This window comes from Artemia sp. Qi Xiang Cuo, chromosome 11 (assembly GCF_049724085.1).
Source record: "Artemia sp. Qi Xiang Cuo chromosome 11, ASM4972408v1, whole genome shotgun sequence".
NCBI lineage: Eukaryota > Metazoa > Arthropoda > Branchiopoda > Anostraca > Artemiidae > Artemia > Artemia sp. Qi Xiang Cuo.
Window position 1 is genome coordinate 54585894 of NC_142804.1, and position 19078 is coordinate 54604971.

The 19078-nt window shown below is 34.5% G+C and overlaps 1 protein-coding gene across 3 annotated transcripts in view; it reads left to right on the top strand.

The window, feature by feature from the left end:
- Positions 1–19078, top strand: part of LOC148947145 (inactive dipeptidyl peptidase 10-like) — a 225322-nt gene that overhangs the window by 111506 nt on the left and 94738 nt on the right. For all 3 annotated transcript variants that reach the window (XM_089097283.1, XM_089097282.1, XM_089097284.1), the window contains exon 8: positions 5808–5931. In XM_089097283.1, the coding sequence (XP_088953409.1) occupies positions 5808–5931 (124 nt within the window). The remainder of the gene's footprint in view (positions 1–5807; positions 5932–19078) is intronic.

Sequence of the window (19078 nt, forward strand, 5' to 3'; positions counted from 1 at the left end):
CATCCCTCACTCATATAAAGTAGCCAAATAGAGTAGACAAAATAAGGTCAGCGCATCTTACGCATGGAAGGCGCATCAATTGCTGCCAGATAATACCATTTTGATATTTTTTTGCCCTAAAAGCCTCAAGACATTTTTTTTCGGCGTTTCATTTTTCGCTCGAAACACCTTTCAAAATTTTTCTTTTTCTTTTTCTATTGTTCATGTTCAAGGAGTAACACCGCCAGGACTCGAAAGGTTATTCCTTTCCAATGACATTGTGCCTTAACTGGAAGGACTAAACTGTTATTCACAGTATTTTGTATCTGGAATCACATATTAAAATTAAAATATTGCATGAGAGCTAAGATCCCCCATTTCCGGCAAACACTCGAATAATGTATTACTCTCCTAATTTGATACGATCCAGGAGACAATCACTGTCAAGATATTAATAGCAATACAGACTAAGGAGTGGTTTAATTAAGTAATATCCTTAATAGTCCAAAACAAAACATCTTAAAAACACACACATTGTAAATAAAAGCTTTTATTATTTCAAACAAATTGACAAGCAATAAAACATAAAAAAAGACAGTTAAAAAAACACGACAAAACATAAAAGGTGAAAAAGCCATATCATAATTACGCAAAAAAGAACCGTGTATCATAGAAAATCAGGGGTCCTAGAATGCAACCCAGAGGGTAGGAGGGAGGGGGAGTGATATTAGAGATGGATTTAAAGTGTTTTAAGAGCTTTTAAGGAAATGCCCTTTTTCATTGAGAAAAATTTATGGATATTTCACAATATCCTAACAATAGGTTCCACATCCACCTAGAATTCATTTTCAGAGGACGCCTTGATAATAGATGTAATTTTTACATATTATTGTGGCTTATAAAATGATAAAATATAAACAATATCATGCGTAATTTAAGAAAAGACGAGGGGGATGGACTCCAGGGGATGGGGAGTGTCTGTGAGGGGAGGGGGCCAGTTTTTTCCGTCACCTGGTCAACACTGCCCTTTTTTACACTGTTTTATTTATAATGTTTTTTCGTTGCGCAAAGTGGTAGTTTTCAAGTGTATATTTATTGTTATCCAGCCTCCATCAGCTAAGGTACCGTGCCCGCTCGCTGGTCACCTCCGAGGGACTGTTCAATCCACCGAGCGGTTGGTCTCAGTCCTTACGCAACCCTGGGCATATTTTTCACCAAAAATATCAAAACACACAAAGGAGGGGAAATTCTTGTTCCCACCTATCCCGCGCATTGCGTTGGAGTTTGGTCAGTGTATACTTATTTCGGGGCAAAGTCCAGACTTCAGCTAGGCGATAAAGGAGGTTTAAAAAACAGTCTTGCTCGAGATAATTTAAAAAGTAGTAATTATAGTGAAATTATTATAGAATTTAATCGGATATGTCCGCCTCTAACATCACATCATCTCTGTTTCTAGCGCTCAGCTAGCAGGATTCCCACCTCTGGCACTCCACCCGGGATTCTAGGCGTTCTATTCTTTCCTCTATATTGGCATGGTTCGTACCAATTTTTTTGGCACATTTTTTTTCAGGAAGATCCCCTGGATTTCCGTGACCAGGTCTAATATGAATGACGCCAGTGTATCTAACAAGCTAGACTAAAAGGACCCCAAGAGAGTTCAGCACGGCACACACACACGGGTGCTGCGTAATAACGGCAGTGCATATCTTAAGCAATGACACCTAATGGAGAGGTTGGAAAATCATCTTGCGAGAAGAGTAGATGCACAAACCGTTGAAAAGTATACTTATGGCCCAGACCGGAATGGCAGTGAGACGCTGTTTTCACACTGACACAAGCCATCCCCCTCCCGCATCCATGTGGTACCAGTCCTCGCCCCCTAGGACCCTTTCAATCTTTTTCGCTCCAAAAATGAACTTCTGTAATCCCATTAAGTAATAGAGAAGTTGCCCCCTTTCTTTACTACTGTTTGATACTCTAAGCATTTTGCCTCACAATGAACACTATTACTGGCCCAGGGACACAAATCTGTCATTGTCCCATCCCTCCAAAACACTTTTCAAACATTTTTTGTTAAAAGTTTTACTTCAAGTCATTCATTCGGGTTGTCGCAAGCAATTCACGCCACAGCACCACGCTGTAACTACTTTCTAGCAACACTATGACACTTATCTACCATCATCCCCATCTTGAAAAAACACTTTTCATACATTTCTTGTTAATAGTTTTACTTGAAGTCAATCATTCGGGTTTTCGCAAGCAATTCACGCCGCAGTACCACACTACACATTGCCTTTCTGGGCTTTAATATTTCATAGCGATAGGACACAATCGTTTCTCACTTGATGATTTGTAAGAACGTCAGGGAATGTGATTTGTTTCCCTGGAGCACCAAGCATTGTTGCGTCTAATGTTTCTTGACAATATGCAATAATCACGTTTTCTACCCCTACGACACCAGTCATCATCAGTGTAAGCGTCTTCAAACATTTGAAACACACAAACGAACACAAAAACACACAAACACAGACACGCACACACACAAACACAAACAAACACAAATAAAAACACACACACACAAAACACACACAAACACAAAACACAAACACACACGAAAACACACGAGCACAAAATACACACCCACAAAAATACACACTAAGCACACACACAGACAAAAACACACACAAAAAAAACACACACACACACAAACAAAAAACCACACACAAACACACACAAAAACACAAAAAGAAAAACAGAATAACACACAAAACAACACAAAAAAACAAACACACACAAAAAAAAAAACAAACAAACACACACAAACAAAAACACACAACCAAACACAAACACACACACAAACACACACACACACACACACACACAAAAAAAAAAAAAAACACACAAACACACACACACAAAAACACAAACACAAAATCACACACACAAACACACACACACACAAACAATCACACACAAACACACACACACAAACACAAAAACACACGTAAAAACACACAAGAAAAAACGCACACAGAAACACGCACACAAACACACAAAAACACACACTCTCAAAAACACACAAACACAAAACACACACAGCCAAGCACAATAAAAAACAAACAAAAACAAAAAAAAAAACACACACAAACACACACACAAACACTTACAAAAACACACACAAACAAAAACACACAAACACACTAAAAAAAAACACAAACACAAAACACACTCAAACACACAAAAACACACAAAAACACAAACACAATAAACCACACACAAAAACATATACCAAAACCCACACACAAAAATACACAGACACACAAACACACACAAAAAAACACACACAAAAACAAACACACAAAAACACACACCCACACACACACACAAATACAGACGAACTCAAAACACACACACACATAAAAGAACACACGAACACAAAACACACACACACACAAAAAAAACAGACACACACAAAAACACACACAAAAACAAAACACGCACATACACAAAAACACACAAACACAAAACACACACACACAAAGTTCATTTGGATTTTTTTCACTGAAATGTAAGACTTGGAATATCTCTTGTAGTGGTTTACCTTGTCACTGTTACATTCTGTAGATGTTTCAAAGTTCAGTTTGAAATTTTTTCGCTAAAATGTAAGACTTGGAATAGTTTTGCAGTGTCGTCTCGTCGTTTATCTTGTCACTGTTACATTTTCATGATGTTTCAAATGTCATTTTGGAATTTTTTTCGTTGAAATGTAGGACTTGGAATATTTTTGTAGTGTTATCTCATGATTTACCTTGCCACTGTTACACTCTCTTGATGTTTCAAAGTTAATTTCGGAATTTTTGTCTCGAAATGTAAGACTTGAAATATTTTTACACTGTTGTCTGGAGGTTCACCATGTCACTACTACATTCTATTGATGTTTCAAAATTCATTTCTAGATTTTTTTTTTCGTTGAAATGTAAGACTTGGAATAGTTTTGCAGTGTTGTCTCGTCGTTTATCTTGTCACTAATACATTCTCATGATGTTTAAAAGTTCATTTTGGAATTTTTTCGTTGAAATGTAGGACTTGGAATATTTTTGTAATGTTATCTCATGATTTACCTTGCCACTGTTACAATCTCTTGATGTTTCAAAGTTAATTTTGGAATTTTTTTTTTTCGAAATGTAAGATGTGAAATATTTTTACACTGTTGTCTTGAGGTTTACCATGTCAGTACTACATTCTGTTGATGATTCAAAGTTCATATCTAGATTTTCGTTTTCGTTGAAATATAAGACTTGGAATTTTTTTTAGTGGTTTACCATGTCACTGTTACATTTCAGTTGATTTTTCAAAGTTCATTTGCAATTTTTCGTTGGAATGTAAGACTTGGAATATTTTTGTAGTATCTTACCTTGTCACTGTTACATTCTGCTAACGTATCAGAGTTCGTTTGGATTTTTTTGTTGAAATGCAAGACTTGGAATAGTTTTGCAGAGCTTTCTCGTCGCTTACCTTTTCACAGTTTCTTAGCTTGTCACACAGCGCTATTGCGCTGTCTATGATGATAATGTCTTAGTTTTAAGTAATTAATTCACTTTTAAGGGTGATTTTTCAATATAAAAAAAAATCTGTATTTTTGGTCTCGTGTTGAACTATTGCCTCTACTTCCTCCTTTTTTTATCGCGGGTGGTCTTAGTAATATGGTGCTTTTACAAATATTTGAGGAGATCTTTCAACGAAAGTTTTTGGGTTTAGTACCGTTTTGCTGGTATCAAAAAAGATTGAAGTGCCACCTTTCACTGAAGAATGACTGAATGAGAAGCAAGAAAACGATGGGGGAGGTCAGAAGCAAATATATAAGGGAAACTGGGACATCTTGAAAGGAGGAAAGTGAAGTTTTAATTAGATTGGGATTGAAGTGGACCTTGTTTAGCTGTGCTGGCCCCAGGTGGCTTGGCGCTGCCATTGTGTTAGTTGTAGTAGTAAAGAGAGGAAAATCGGTATCAAAGATAAATTTAAAATTATCAAAATTATGAAAATTATCAAAAATACTACTCTGAGGGTCGTAATCCGGAGCTGTAAGAATCTGCAAAGAGCTTTGTCTAGGAGTTTCAGGGACATATTTTCTTCATTCGGTCCTTCTTATTAAAATTTTTTACCTGGAATTTTAATCACAACGTCATTTTTGGTCAAGATAGGCTCTGGAGGGAAACCGGGTTCAGAAGAGGGTCAAGTTGCTCTCCGAATACTTTCAGTCCTTAAAAAGAATACTAGAACTTGTTTCATTCGAAGGAAACCTATGTCAACAGTGTACGGCCATCACCCTTGGTAAAAAAAAAAAAATATAACAAGCAAACAAAAATACGAACCAAAAAAACACACATCAGTGAAATGAAAAATGGCATTGCTGGCTTATGGTAATACTCTTTGTTGTGCACCTTGCACTATATTGCATTTTTCGAGTAACCCTAGAACTGGGGTCAACACAAACTGAATGAAATTCCATTCAGGACCATCAAGGGAAGGGGGTTCATCGCCTAAAAACCAACCATGATTATAGTTGCATTATTTGCTGCCACCAAGTAAAGAACTAACTCTAGCCAACAGAAACCAAACTTTAAAAAAAGAGTTTTGTGTAACCGTCTGATCACTTTTACCTATCAGAGATACTTATAGTCGTTTAAGTAAATAATGACTGGTCGAACATGGAAACGACTAAACCTAGCCGTCTAGATACTCACAATATACAATATGTGAATTGGACTTACCAACCTAAACTTTATTTTTTACCAGTCTTGAATATAGAAAGCTTACTTACTTTTTAGTGACCCGTATCTGAGATCAGTCATTTGGTCTGGTGACAATTCAGTTACTATAGCTTGGATGTCAAGAGCCCAAAATGTGACATCGCTACTTACTTGCTCAGCACCTACATTTGAATGTGAAAACGTGAGTATATTATATTGTCATGAAAAGCGAAAAAGACATTTGCCTATGATTTAAATAAAATTTTCAAATACAAATAACACGCGATGTTAAATCTTAAAAAGAGTAAAAATTACTGTAAAGTAAAAATCAGTAAAGTAAGCATTTATTCATATTAGAAAACTGACAAATTTATAAATAGAGTAAGGAAAAACAAATACTTATTGTTTTTGAAGCAAGACACTTTTAAATGAAGTAATCGCAAATTTTGTTTTATGAAAATAAAATTTTTAATCTACTTTTATAATTTCTTATGCACATATGTTTGATGTTCCTCCCATAAAAAGTTACCTTCATTTGTGAGTACTAAGTCTTTACTTTCACTACTAAAAAGTTTAAAGGCTATTGTCCCCCCCCTCAACTTCCGAGCCATAGCGTTCATGTGGTCACTGAAACTTAAATGAAAAGAACTAAACAACTTTAATGAAAACAATAAACTAAAATTAAAATTTTCAAAAAGCACATTCTAATTATTTTCGTCGAAAACATTGAAACTTATGTTTTTTAGATAAAATGGTTGTGGTTACAAGTTGATAATATTTTTTTAAGTTTTCACTAAGACAAATGAAACCATTTGAAGTTTAAGAGTGGGGAACTAAGCGATAAAAGAACCCCCACAGATTTTGGGGGCTAACTTCCTCACTTAAGTTTGTAACGCACACTTTATTCTTATTAAAAAAGATGTATATTTTTTTATTTCTCATGCAAATATATTTTTTATTCCTTCCATAAAAGAAATAGTTAGCATTGTTCATAAGTACTAAGTCTCTAAACTTCAACAGGCTATTTTCTGTTTAATATTTTAGTGTTAGAAAACACGGTAGGGCATAATATGGAAAGGAAATATATTTAAAAAGAATAATTTTGTCTTATTCTACAAACAACGGTCAGCATTGCAAATACAAGAATCCCGTCCCTTGTCCTGACTCATACAAGGGAATTTATTTTTACGAGGGTAACAATTTTAGTAAAGGGGAAAGGGGTGAACCTGAACAAAAAAATGCAGGAAATAGACGATTTATCAGAAATAAATTAGAAAATATGGGTAAAATTATAAAGAACTCTAGATTTTGGGAAAGCGTGGGTATCTGTTCGTAATCTGTCCCTGACAATTTTTTTAAGTAAATTGCATATTTTTGAAGCGAACAACTTTTGAAAGAAGTAATCCCAAATTGCACTAGTTATTGATTATTTAAATCACACTTTGAAAAACAGAAATTTTCTCCTTTTTCTGTATTTGTGTTTTTCCTAATAAATTAATCAGTGCAGCCTTTTTAACACAAAGTGTAATGGAAAAAATCTTAGTGCTAGACAAAGGGCATATTTTACTATTACCAAGTTTTCCAATCGCATACTTGCGCGTTTTTTCCCTTAATTGCTTACAAAATCCAGATCAGTCAACGTCTGGATAATTGGGAAAGAAGTCAATTGAATTCAGAACTATGTTCTTATATGGATTATCTTAATCACGGCAAAAACGACATTTCCTATTCATTAGAAATTTAATACTCCTATGCTTGCTTTTTACTGGTATTAGTTTTGTACGAATGAATAGATAAATTACGCTTTTGACATATCAAAAGGATGGTATGAATTCATTGTTCTTGAAATAAATGGTTAAGTAGGTAGCTGTACATCTCTTAACGCGAGCTCGAATTTCAGAACTGATTTTGCTTAGGATCCCTTGGGAGATATGGAAGAAAAAAGAACCGTGTACTAAGTTGCCTTTAACATCTCAAAATAAAAAAATATAATTTTGTTATCGTTCTTAAAAAAATTAAGACGAATCTGTCGTAGTTGTTGTTCAAGTCCCGCAGTAAATTTTAGGTGGAATTTTCAGCAACTCCAGAAGAGTATAAAAAAAGAAGAAAACCAATAATAATAGACCTAAAGCCATACCCAGGATCAAACAGTTCGTGATAACGAACTGTAAGTAAAGAGCGACCCGGCTCAATAGTAACCGAAACTCTAAAACATGGAATGTTGATACCAATAGATACATCAAAAGAATCAGATTTCTGTGCTGATTTCAAATATATAGTTTCATCAAGTTTAGTTTTACCCATCAGAAGTTACGCGCCTGAGAAAAGTTGCCTGATTTTTGAAAAAAGGAGGAAACATCCCCTAAAAGCTATAGAACCTTAATAAAAATCACACCATCAGATTCAGCCTATCAGAGAACTCTACTGTAGAGGTTCAAGCTCCTATCTGCAAAAATATGGAATTTTGTATTTTTTGCCAGAAAAAAGATCACGGATGCGTGTTTATTGTTTTTTTTTTTCTTTTCCTCAGGGGTGATCGTATCGACCTAGTGGTCCTAAAATATCGCAGGAGGGTTCATTCGAATGGAAATTTAGAGTTCTAGTGCTCTTTTTAAGTGACAAAAAAGGAGGGCAACTAGGCCCCCTCCCACACTCATTTTTTCCCAAAGTCACCCGATGAAAATTTTGAGATAGCCATTTTGTTTGGCACAGTCCAAAAATACAATAACTATGTCTTTGAGGATGACTTAATCCTCCACAGTCCCTGGGGGAAGGGCTGCAATTTATGAAGTTTGCCCAATGTTTACACATAGTATTGCTTTTGGAAGTATACAAACGTTTTATGGGGGAGATTTATCTGGTAGTGGTGGGGGTGGGGGAGTCAGGGTTATGTGGGAGGATCTTTCCATGGAGGAAGTTTTCATGGGGGAAGGGATATTGCTATGAAGGGGGTGCTAGATTCCACAGTATTATTTAAAAAAAACAATTAGAGATTAAATAGAATGAAAACAAGTATTTCAACTGAAAGTAAGGGTCAACATCAAAACTTAAAACGAACAGAAATTATTACATATATGATTGGGTTCGCCCCCTAGTCAATACCTAGCTCTTTACGATAATTTTTTTTTAGTACTTTCGTAAGAGCTGTTTATTCTTATTAACGGCCTTTGTGATTAATGGGTCATTTTTAAAGAATTGGAATAAAATTCGAACTTCAGCGTAAAGACCGAGGTATTGACTAGGAGGCAAACCCCTAATATATGTATTAAAAATAAATGGAATACAGAACTTCGTTTCGTAAGTTAATTCGTAAGTAAGCTAACGTATATTTATTACTAATAAAAACGTTCTTAAATAAAATTAAACAACCTTCGAGACAGCCATTTAACAAAAAGAAGTAAAATTAATATGCAAATTTCGTTTTAATTATTTATGTACAGTGAGCCAAAATCAAAACCTACATTAATTCAAAAATTTTCAGAAATTAAATAAAAAAAAAACAAATTTTTTTAACTGAAAGTAAGGAGCGACATTAAAATTTCAAACGAACAGAAATTATTCCGTATATGAAAGGGGCTGTCCCTCCTCAACGCCTCACTCTTTACGCTAAAGTTTGACTCTTTCTCACAACTCTATTTTTAAAACAATAAAAAACTTTAGCGTTAAGAGCGAGGCGTTAAGAAGGGGACAGCCCCTTTGATATACGGAATAATTTCTGTTCTTTTTAAGTTTTAATGTCGCTCCTTACTTTCAGTTAAAAAAAAACACCTGTTTATTTTTATTTAATCAGGTTAAAAAGCCATAAGAATTCGATGTTTTATCATTTATTTATTTATTACTAATTTTTACAAGAGGCACTTCATACGGAAGGGTATTAAGTTGTAACTTTCAAGGTCTGTTGAGGAGATACTGAAAAGAGATTGGAGGCCAACAAGCCCCCCTATTTGCCCTTTGTAGGTGCTCCCTCTGTTCAACAATGATCCAAAATTTCGATATTGTCATTTTGTTCAGACCAGTTAATAGTTGTAACTCCAGGGATGCCATGCCCCATAGCCTTGGGGCAAGAATTGTAAATTATGCAATTTTCCCATTGTTTACATGCAGGATTCATCATTAGGAAAAGGAGAAATGTGTTGTTCTGGGTGTATCCGAAAAGGCCAAGGGCATTAAGGTGAAACTTTAAAGGATGTTGAGGTGTATGTTATCAGAGGCAACGCTGTAGCGTTGTCTATAGTAAAGGCCATACGGCTCCAATGTTTTATTATTTTTTTTTTTTTCCAGAGGCACTTCATATGTAAGGGGTCTTCGTAAAAGCTTCAAAGGGGGCTCACTCGATTGGAAATCGAGAGTTCTAGTGCCCTTTTTAATAGTCGAAAATGATTGGAGGGCAACTAGCCCCCCCAAAGCTCATCATTCCCCCAAACACATCCAATAAAAATTTTGAGATAGGCATTTTGTTCAGCGTCGTTGATTTCCAGATAGAAAATATATTTTTGTGGAGGATACTCCCCCACAACCCTCAGGGCAAGGGTTTTAAGTTATGCCCTGGGGGCATATAAGGTTTTTATAGAAGGCGTTATCGTAGAAAATTCAAAACAGGCTTATTCGATTGGAAATTAATGACCTAGTGCCCTTTTTAATAGTCGAAAGGGATTGGTGTGTAACTAGCCTACCTACCCCCCCCCCCCCCCACGCCCATAATTTCACCAAACACATCCTATCAAAATTTTGAGATAGCCATTTTGTTCAGCGTAGTTGATTTCCAGATAGAAAATATATTTTTGAGGAGGACACTCCCCCACAACCCTCAAGGCAAGGGTTTTAAGTTATGTCCTGGGGTCCTATAAGGTTTTTAAAGAAGGCGTTGTCGTAGAAACTTCAACACAGTCTCATTCGATTTGAAATTAAACAGATAGTTCCCTTTTTAATTGTAGAAAGTGGTTGGATGGCAACTAGCCCCCCCCCCCCCCATACCCATAATTTCCCAAAACACATCCAATCAAAATTTTGAGATAGCCATTTTGTTCAGCGTAGTTGATTTCCCGATAGAAAATATATTTTTGAGGAGGATATTCCCCCAGAACCTTCAGGGCAGGGCAAGGGTTGCCCTGGGGGCATATAAGGTTTTTATTCAAGGCGTTGTCGTAGAAACTTCAAAAAAAGGCTCATTCGATTGGAAATGCAAAGGGATAGTGCCCTTTTTAACAGTCAAAAGTGATTGGAGAGCAACCAGCCCCCCCCCTACGCCCATCATTCCCCCCAAACACATCCAATCAAAGTTTTGAGATAGCCATTTTTGTTCAGCGTAGTTGATTTCCAGATTGAAAATATATTTTTGAGGAGGACACTCTCCCACAACCCTCAGGGCAAGGGTTTGAAGTTATGCCCTGGGGGCATATAAGGTTTTTATAGAAGGCTTTGTCGTAGAAACTTCAAAACAGGCTCATTCGATTGGAAATTAAAGGGCTAGTGCCCTTTTTAATAGTCGATAATGATTGGAGGGCAACTAACCCCCCTCTCACGGGGTTAATATTTTGCAATTAAAGTATAAATGAAACTTAAAACGAACAGAAATTAAGTAAACAATCAATGCGAACAAACATACAATATATATTAATGTAAATGAATAAATAAATCTTAAAACGAGTGAAACTTAAATTGAAAATGCAAATCAAGTTTGAATCGAATAAAAATAACTACAAACAAGAGTTTGGGTATCGTCTCACTGCAGAAGCCTAAAACCTACTGCGTCATTGGCGCTTTATTGAAAACGAATTATATTACAAATGGTTTCTTTTGTACTTAATATTGAAAATAAATATTAAATTACAGTAAAATTTTGAACTGATGAACTTTTAGCAATTAATATCATTATGCAGCAAATATTCAGTTTAATTTATTAGTTCTTTCGAAGATTGGTCAAGACAAACATGGTTTCACTACAAAAAAAATTTGGATACTGCCCCCTTCTTTAACAGTAAAAACCTAAAGACTTCTGTGTCATTGGTGCTTCACTGAAAACAAATTACTCAAATATTACAAATTTATTATTTTCCAGTTCTTACATCATTGAAAATGAAAATAAAAATTACAGTGAAAAAAAAATCTTTAACTGATGGATCTTTCAACAATTAATATAATTATATATCTAATATTCAATTTGATTTTGTTTATACTTTCCAAGACTGTTTAAGACTCATATAGTTTTGCCATTTTTTTTAACTCTGCCATTATTTCTAACTAATCGTGTTAGCTTGTTATGAAAACATTCTATGGCTTCTAGGCATTTCTATTTGAGTGGAAAACTGCACCTCAAACTTTGTGGAACATGCATTTTCTTGCATGAAACACCAAAATATAATAAAATGTCAAGTTTCGGAGTTTTCCACCACTCGCAAGCAAGTGCCATTGGAATTTTTGAATCCGAATGGTCAATTTAGGGGGTGGAGGGTAGGCTAATACTCGCAGCAGCCCCATTCCGTCGCGGTATGGATCACATTTTCAACACCTGGTGTCCGGACTATCATATAATCTACCAAGCGTACAACTACCCCAAATCAGTATCAATAAATAAATGAAACCCAAAACGAACAAAAATTAAAATAAATATTAGAGTCAAACTCAAAACGAGCATAAATTAATGTGAGTAGGGTTCAAAACCCCTATGCTTTCTAAGAGCCAGAATATAATTTGTACTTTACTGAAAAAAAAACTCAAATGAGTTTCCTGAAAAAAAATGTGCATTGTCAATTTAATATACATATGCTGATATTTATTCCCTAAAATCTTAAATAATTTTTGATTTCTTAAAGTTACAAAAGTGAAAATATTTCAAAGAATTGTTTTCAGTAAAGCGCCAATGACGCAGCAGGTTTTAGGCTTCTGCAGTGAGGAGATATCCAAACTCTTGTTTGCAGTTATTTTTATTTGATTCAAACTTGATTTGCATATTCAATTTAAGTTTCACTCGTTTTAAGATTTATTTATTCATTTACATTAATGTATATTGTATGTTAGTTCACATTGATTGTTTATTTAATATCTGTTCGTTTTAAGTTTCATTTATACTTTAATAGAAAACCATTTGTTTTCGTTTTAAGCTTGATTTTCATATTCAATCTAAGCATTACTCGCTTTAAGATCTATTTATTCATTTATATTATTAATTGATGTATGTTTTTTCCTATGATTTTTTATTTAATTTCTGGTCGTTTTGTGTTTTATTTATTAATTAATAGTGATTTATTTTCATTTTTATTTTTAATTTTAAAATGTACTTTTATCTCCTGAGCTTAAGTTTAAAATGTCCTTTACTTTTCTTTGAAAAACCTATTTTTCGGAAAGTTTTTTTTTTTAATTAATGCTAAATCAAAATCCATTATGTGGATCCGCTTTATCAAAAAGGCGGATCTTTAATATCTTAAGAAGGGCTAAGAGCATTAAGCTGAGACTTTCAGGACATGATGAGGGGCACTTTGAAAAGCGGTTGGAGGACTGCTAGCCCCCCTACATGCCTTTTTTAGGTACCGTCTCTCCTAAGAGATTCGATCAAAACTTTCAGACATCTTGTTAAAAATAGTCTAAAGTTCAAATAACTGTGCGCATGGGGATTACATAACCCCCTATAGCTTTGGAGAGGGATATCGAACACATTAAAACACACTGTGTGCTAACCACGACAAAACACTAGTGACATATTCCAACTCTTGCATTTCAAGGAAAGAAATCCAAAATGAACTTTGAAAAATCAAGAGAATGTAACTGTGACAAGGTAAACCCCGATCATCATTCTATCATCATTAACCATTTTCATAGATTTATGTTGTCTCAAATTTATAATAAATAAGGTATGAATTAACATGCTCTTCAGGGTTACCTTAACTGCTAATCACTTTAAACCTTTTTCTCCACCTTCATACAATCCAATTCGCAAATACTATCTAGCTCTGTTTTTTTTCTTTATTATTCAATTAATATCGTTTGTATAGTCCAATTCGCGAATCCCTTTTCGCAAATGTCAATCAAACAATTCTAGACATTTTACATTCTTAATCAAACTACTCTCGAATTAAGGCAATTGTCCAAAAAAAATATATCGCTTTTTGCAAGGGGAATCCCCGCTCGTAACTCTCTTTGAAAAGGTGTACAGCATCAAGCAAATAGTATGGTCCTTTGGCGGAACGCAAATAGCATATTCCTATTGCGGTATGCAAATAGCATAGAGATTCCTAGTGCGGTCAGCAAAATGGAAGGCCATGTGAGAGGATACTCACTCTTTTTGAAAAGGTGTAGAGCATCCATGGAAATGTTTTCCTATGGCGGTACGCAAATAGCATAGTCCTATTGCGGTCAGCAAATAGCTTGGGAATTCCTATAGCTTCACGTAAAGTATAACTTAGCACTCTACTCTCAGCCTCTGTGACTAGTCTTGTAAGTTAAATTAGGTATAAGTTAAATTTTTTCTATATTAAATAAAAAAAGAGTTTTTGCAACGGGAAGTAAGGAGCGACATTAAAACTTAAAGCGAACAGAAATTATTCCGTATATGAAAAACGTTTCCTCCTCCTCCATACCTCACTCTTTTCGCTAAAGTTTTTTAGTAATTTTGAAAAAAGCTTCTCACTGTTCCAATTAAACGAACATAGTGTTTCAGAAGTCGTTCTTAAAGAATTGGGAGAAAATTTAAACTTTAGCGTAAAGCGCGAGGTGTTGAGGAGGAGGCAACCCCCTTTACATACGGAATAATTTCTGTTCGTTTTAAGTTTTAATGTCGCTCCTTACTTACTGTTAAAAAAAACTTGTTTTTTTTATTAAATTTCTGAACGTTTTTGAGTTAATGCAGGTTTTGAAATTAGGTAGGCCTAATCGTAAATGAATAATCAAAACGAAATTTGTATATTAATTTTACTTTTTTTCGGCTAAATGGCTTTCTCAAAATTCTGATTGTACGAATTAGAGAAAAAAAGACGGGAGAGAGTGCCTAGTTGCCCTCCAATTTTTTTGGTTCCTTGAAAAGGACGCTATAACTTTTAATTTTATTTAAGAACGTTTTTATTAGTAATAAATATACATAACTTACGAATTTTCTCGCAATTCTTTAAGAACGACTTCTGAAACACTATATTCGTTTATTCGGAACAATGAGAGGCTTTTTTCATTATAATGCTGAACCAGCATTATAAGTCTATTATTTTGATATATTTATTGACATCAAAATTCCGTTTTTTTAAGTTGCGATTACTATTGAGTCGTATCGCTTGTTTCTTTTTTTTAAGTACGTTTATGTTATTACGTATATAAAGGGGTTCACCTCCTTGTCAATACCTAGCTCTTTACGCTAAAGTTCGAATTTTGTTCGAATCACAAACCCCTGAATCACAAGGGCTGTTTAATTAGAATAGATAGCACTTTTAAAAGTACTAAAAAAACTTCAGCGTAAAGAGCAAGGTGTTGACTAGAGGGAGAACCCCCTCATATATGTAATAATTTCTGTTTATTTTAAGTTTTAATGTTGCTCCTTACTTTCAGTTGAATAAACTTGTGTTTTTTATTTAATTTCTGATCGTTTTTTAAATAATGTTGGGAAATCCGGCACCCATTTCATAGAAATGTCCCTTCTACCAAGAAAACATCCTACATAGAAATATCCTCCCACATAATCTCCTCCTCTGACCCCCCCCCCCTCCGCCCCAGACAAAAATCCCTCCTGAAAACGTCTGCATACATCCCAACAGCCAATACTATATGTAAACAATGGGCAAAGTTCATAACTTGCAGCCCTTCCCCCGGGAACTGTGGGGGATTAAGTCATCCACAAAGACTTATTTATTATATTCTCGACTCTGCTGAACAAAATGGCTATCCCAAAATTTTGACTGGGTGACTTCGGTAAAAAAATGAGCGTGGGAGGGGGGGCAAGTTGCCCTCAAATTTTTTTGGTCACTTAAAAAGGGCACTAGATTTTTCAATTTTCGTTAGAATGAGCCCTCTTATGATATTCTACTACTACTGGATCGATACGATCACCCCTGGGAAAATCAAGAAAAAACAAATAAACAAGCATCCGTGATATTTCTTCTGGTAAAAAATACAAAATTCCACATTTGTGCAGATATGAGTTTGAAACATCTACGGTAGGGTTTTCTTTTACGCTGAATCTGATATTTTGATTTTTCATTAAGATATTATCGCTCTTAAGGGATGTTTCCTCCTTTTTTTTCAAAAATAAGCCAAGTATTTTCAGGCTCGTAACTTTTGATTGGTAAGACTAAACTTAATGAAACTTATGAAAATTGACGAAACTTGATAATTGAAATCAGCATAAAATCCGATTCTTTTGATGTATCTACTGGTATCAAAATTCCGTTTTTTAGAGTGTCGGTTACTATTGAGCCGGGTCACTCCTTACTTACAGTTCGTTACCACGAACTGTTTGATACAATTTTGGTTATTGGAAAAAGGGGGCATGTTTGATACTGAGCCTCCAAAAAGGCTAAGGGTATTTAGGTAAACTTTTAGAAAATGTTGAAGGGGATGTCAAACAAAATCAAAACACACTATATACAAGATGTTTGCCAAAAGGACACAATAGTAATATGTGAGGAAATGCTAAGGGTATTAACTTGGAGCTTAAAAGCATGCTGAAAGGCGTGTTGACAAAGAAATAAAGGGCAACCAACCCTAACCCCACTCCCTCTTGCCCTTTGAGATACCCCCTTAACACTGATAGAAATCTTAAAAATCCATTTTACCAAAAATAGTCACGACGTCTAATAGCTATGCCTATGGGGATGCCATGCCCCCACAGCCACTGGGGCAAGGAATGTAAATTATGCAATTTTTTAATTTTTTTAATATGTTACATATGTTATAAATGAATAAACAAACCTCAAAACGAGTAAAAATTAAATTGAATATTCAACTCAAACTTAAAACGAACAAAAATTAGTATAGACAGGAGTTTAGAAACTGACCCCCCCTCTCCTAATCGCAGAAGTTTAAAACCTATTGCTTCATTTGCACCTCACTGAAAAGGAATTAGGTTACAAATATATTCCTCTATGTTTACAACATTGAAAAATAAAAATAAAATTATAATGAAATGAAATCTTAAATGGCTGAACTTTCAGCAATTAATACCATTATATATGTGTAATGTATTAATACCATCACATATTCATTTTGTTTTTATTAGTTCTTTCCAAGGACTGTTCTTGCAATAGATAAAACACAATTGACGCAACAGGCTTTGAACTTATTACGGTTAGGGGAGAGGGAAACAACCTAAGTATGAAAGAAGTAAAATATAAACGTTTAAAAGTTGGAAGTACAGGTAAACCCAGGAATAAAAAGAAACGAAATGGCAAAATTACAAGGGTTGAAGGGTAGGATGAAATAATAGGCAACTATAAATCACACAGAAGAAAATTTTAAAGTGATAAGTATGTACATCTTGCTAGACGATGTACGTTATGTGATCCAAATAAGCCAAGTCAAGGAAGTGTTTAAATTGCACAGCAACACAAATCGTTCAAAAAACCTGAAAAGCAACGCAAAATAGCATAAACACTTCAATTGGGTAGAATATCTCGAAGTAAGCTCGATAATAGATATTTATGAATTTCGTGATAAAAGTTTAATTTTTTTCGCAATATAAAGTTTTGTCTTTTAGTCCAGTACAACATGATATTGAAATTTCTATACAAAATAGTCATACTGCTTTGTGTTGTGATTGGTTTCTGGTTTCTACCAGACTGGTTCTTGGTTTCTTGGTTTCATCGTTTCTACTTCAGCCCACTCAACTACTTGGTTATCTGTTGCTATTTTTAAATATAGGAGTATTCCACTCTCTAAATGGAGAAGTGCTATCCGAATTTGGAAATAGTCTATTGTCGAGTGGTAGCATCAAATACAGTAGTTTACGGAAACCCTTGTGAGATCAAAATGTTATACCCGTCATGGATTTCTGAGCCAACTATTTTCCACTCAAAAATTTGGAAACTGACCGAAATATGGCTCAACTTCAAATATCTTCAAATATCAACTTCAACTTCAAAATATTTGTCTTGGGTGAAAGTGGTAAGCTAAAAAGAAAGGAAGAGAGTATGCCATCTATTTTTCTAATCGATTCATGAATTTATGTCAATATGAAAACCAATGGAACTTTTTGTTTCGCCTTAAATTCGTTGGATCTTTTTTCTTAACATGCAAAAATAGTTAGAAAACTGAGTGTTGGTTAAAATATCTTTGCCGTATCTTAGAGTCTCGGAAAAATTTTCCTGTGAAACCAACTGGTCAAGAGCTCGCTGGGAGGAGATCCAACGCACCCACCAGTCAAAAATAAATTGCTCTCCTGTTAAACGCACACGATAGAACTTAGCGTCTTTTGAATCGCTATAGAACTGCTCAATGCAAACGATCCAAATGAAGGAAATCCTCAAACTACCTAACCTCTTTTTCATGAAAAGTATACTAAATGAGGGCGATCTTATTATTGAGAATAAAATCTTTTTGCATTTGGACAATTAAAAATTAGGAGAATATTTGATACTATAACATATATTAATTACGGAGAGAACAGCATGTTGCCTCTTTATTGTTTTTGCATTTACTTTTGTATTTGAATAATATTTTTCAATAAAGAAGATTTTGAAATATTTAACTGTACTAAAAGAATTATAATTTATATGTATCTAAAACATTTTGACTTACATTAGAAGCCCCATTGTCTTTTCAGCGAGAATATGTCAAAATGCTTGAAAAGGCAGTCGAATTATTTCATAGTTCTTGAAATTTCTTCATTGTCAGATACAATTTTGTGAGCAAAAATCGTTTACGATTAATTGAACATTTAATTTTCAATTTTAATTTTACTTTTTTGTTACTAGATGTTTTATCTACTCCACAGTTATTGTTATAACAGTCATCGGCTTTATGGCCGAATATAACCTACAATTTTGCGGCCAAGCGGAAAAATTAGATATCATTTTGATACATAAGTTCTTAATTTTGGGTTAAATAATTGAAACAGACATTTTCGAATGAAAGTAAAGAGAAAGATTAAAGAGGGAGGAGATCCAACGCACCCACCAGTAAAAAATAAATAAAAATTCGTTTATATGCTCTCCTGTTAAACGCACATAATGAAACTTAGCGTCTTTTGAATCGCTATAGAACTGCTTAATGCAAACGATCTAAATGAAGGAAATCCCAAACTACCTAGCCTCTTTTTCATGAAAAGTATACTGAATTAGGGCGATCTTATTATTGAAATTAAAATCTCCTTGCATTTGGACAATTAAAAATTAGGAGAATATTTGATACTATAACATATATTAATTACGGAAAGA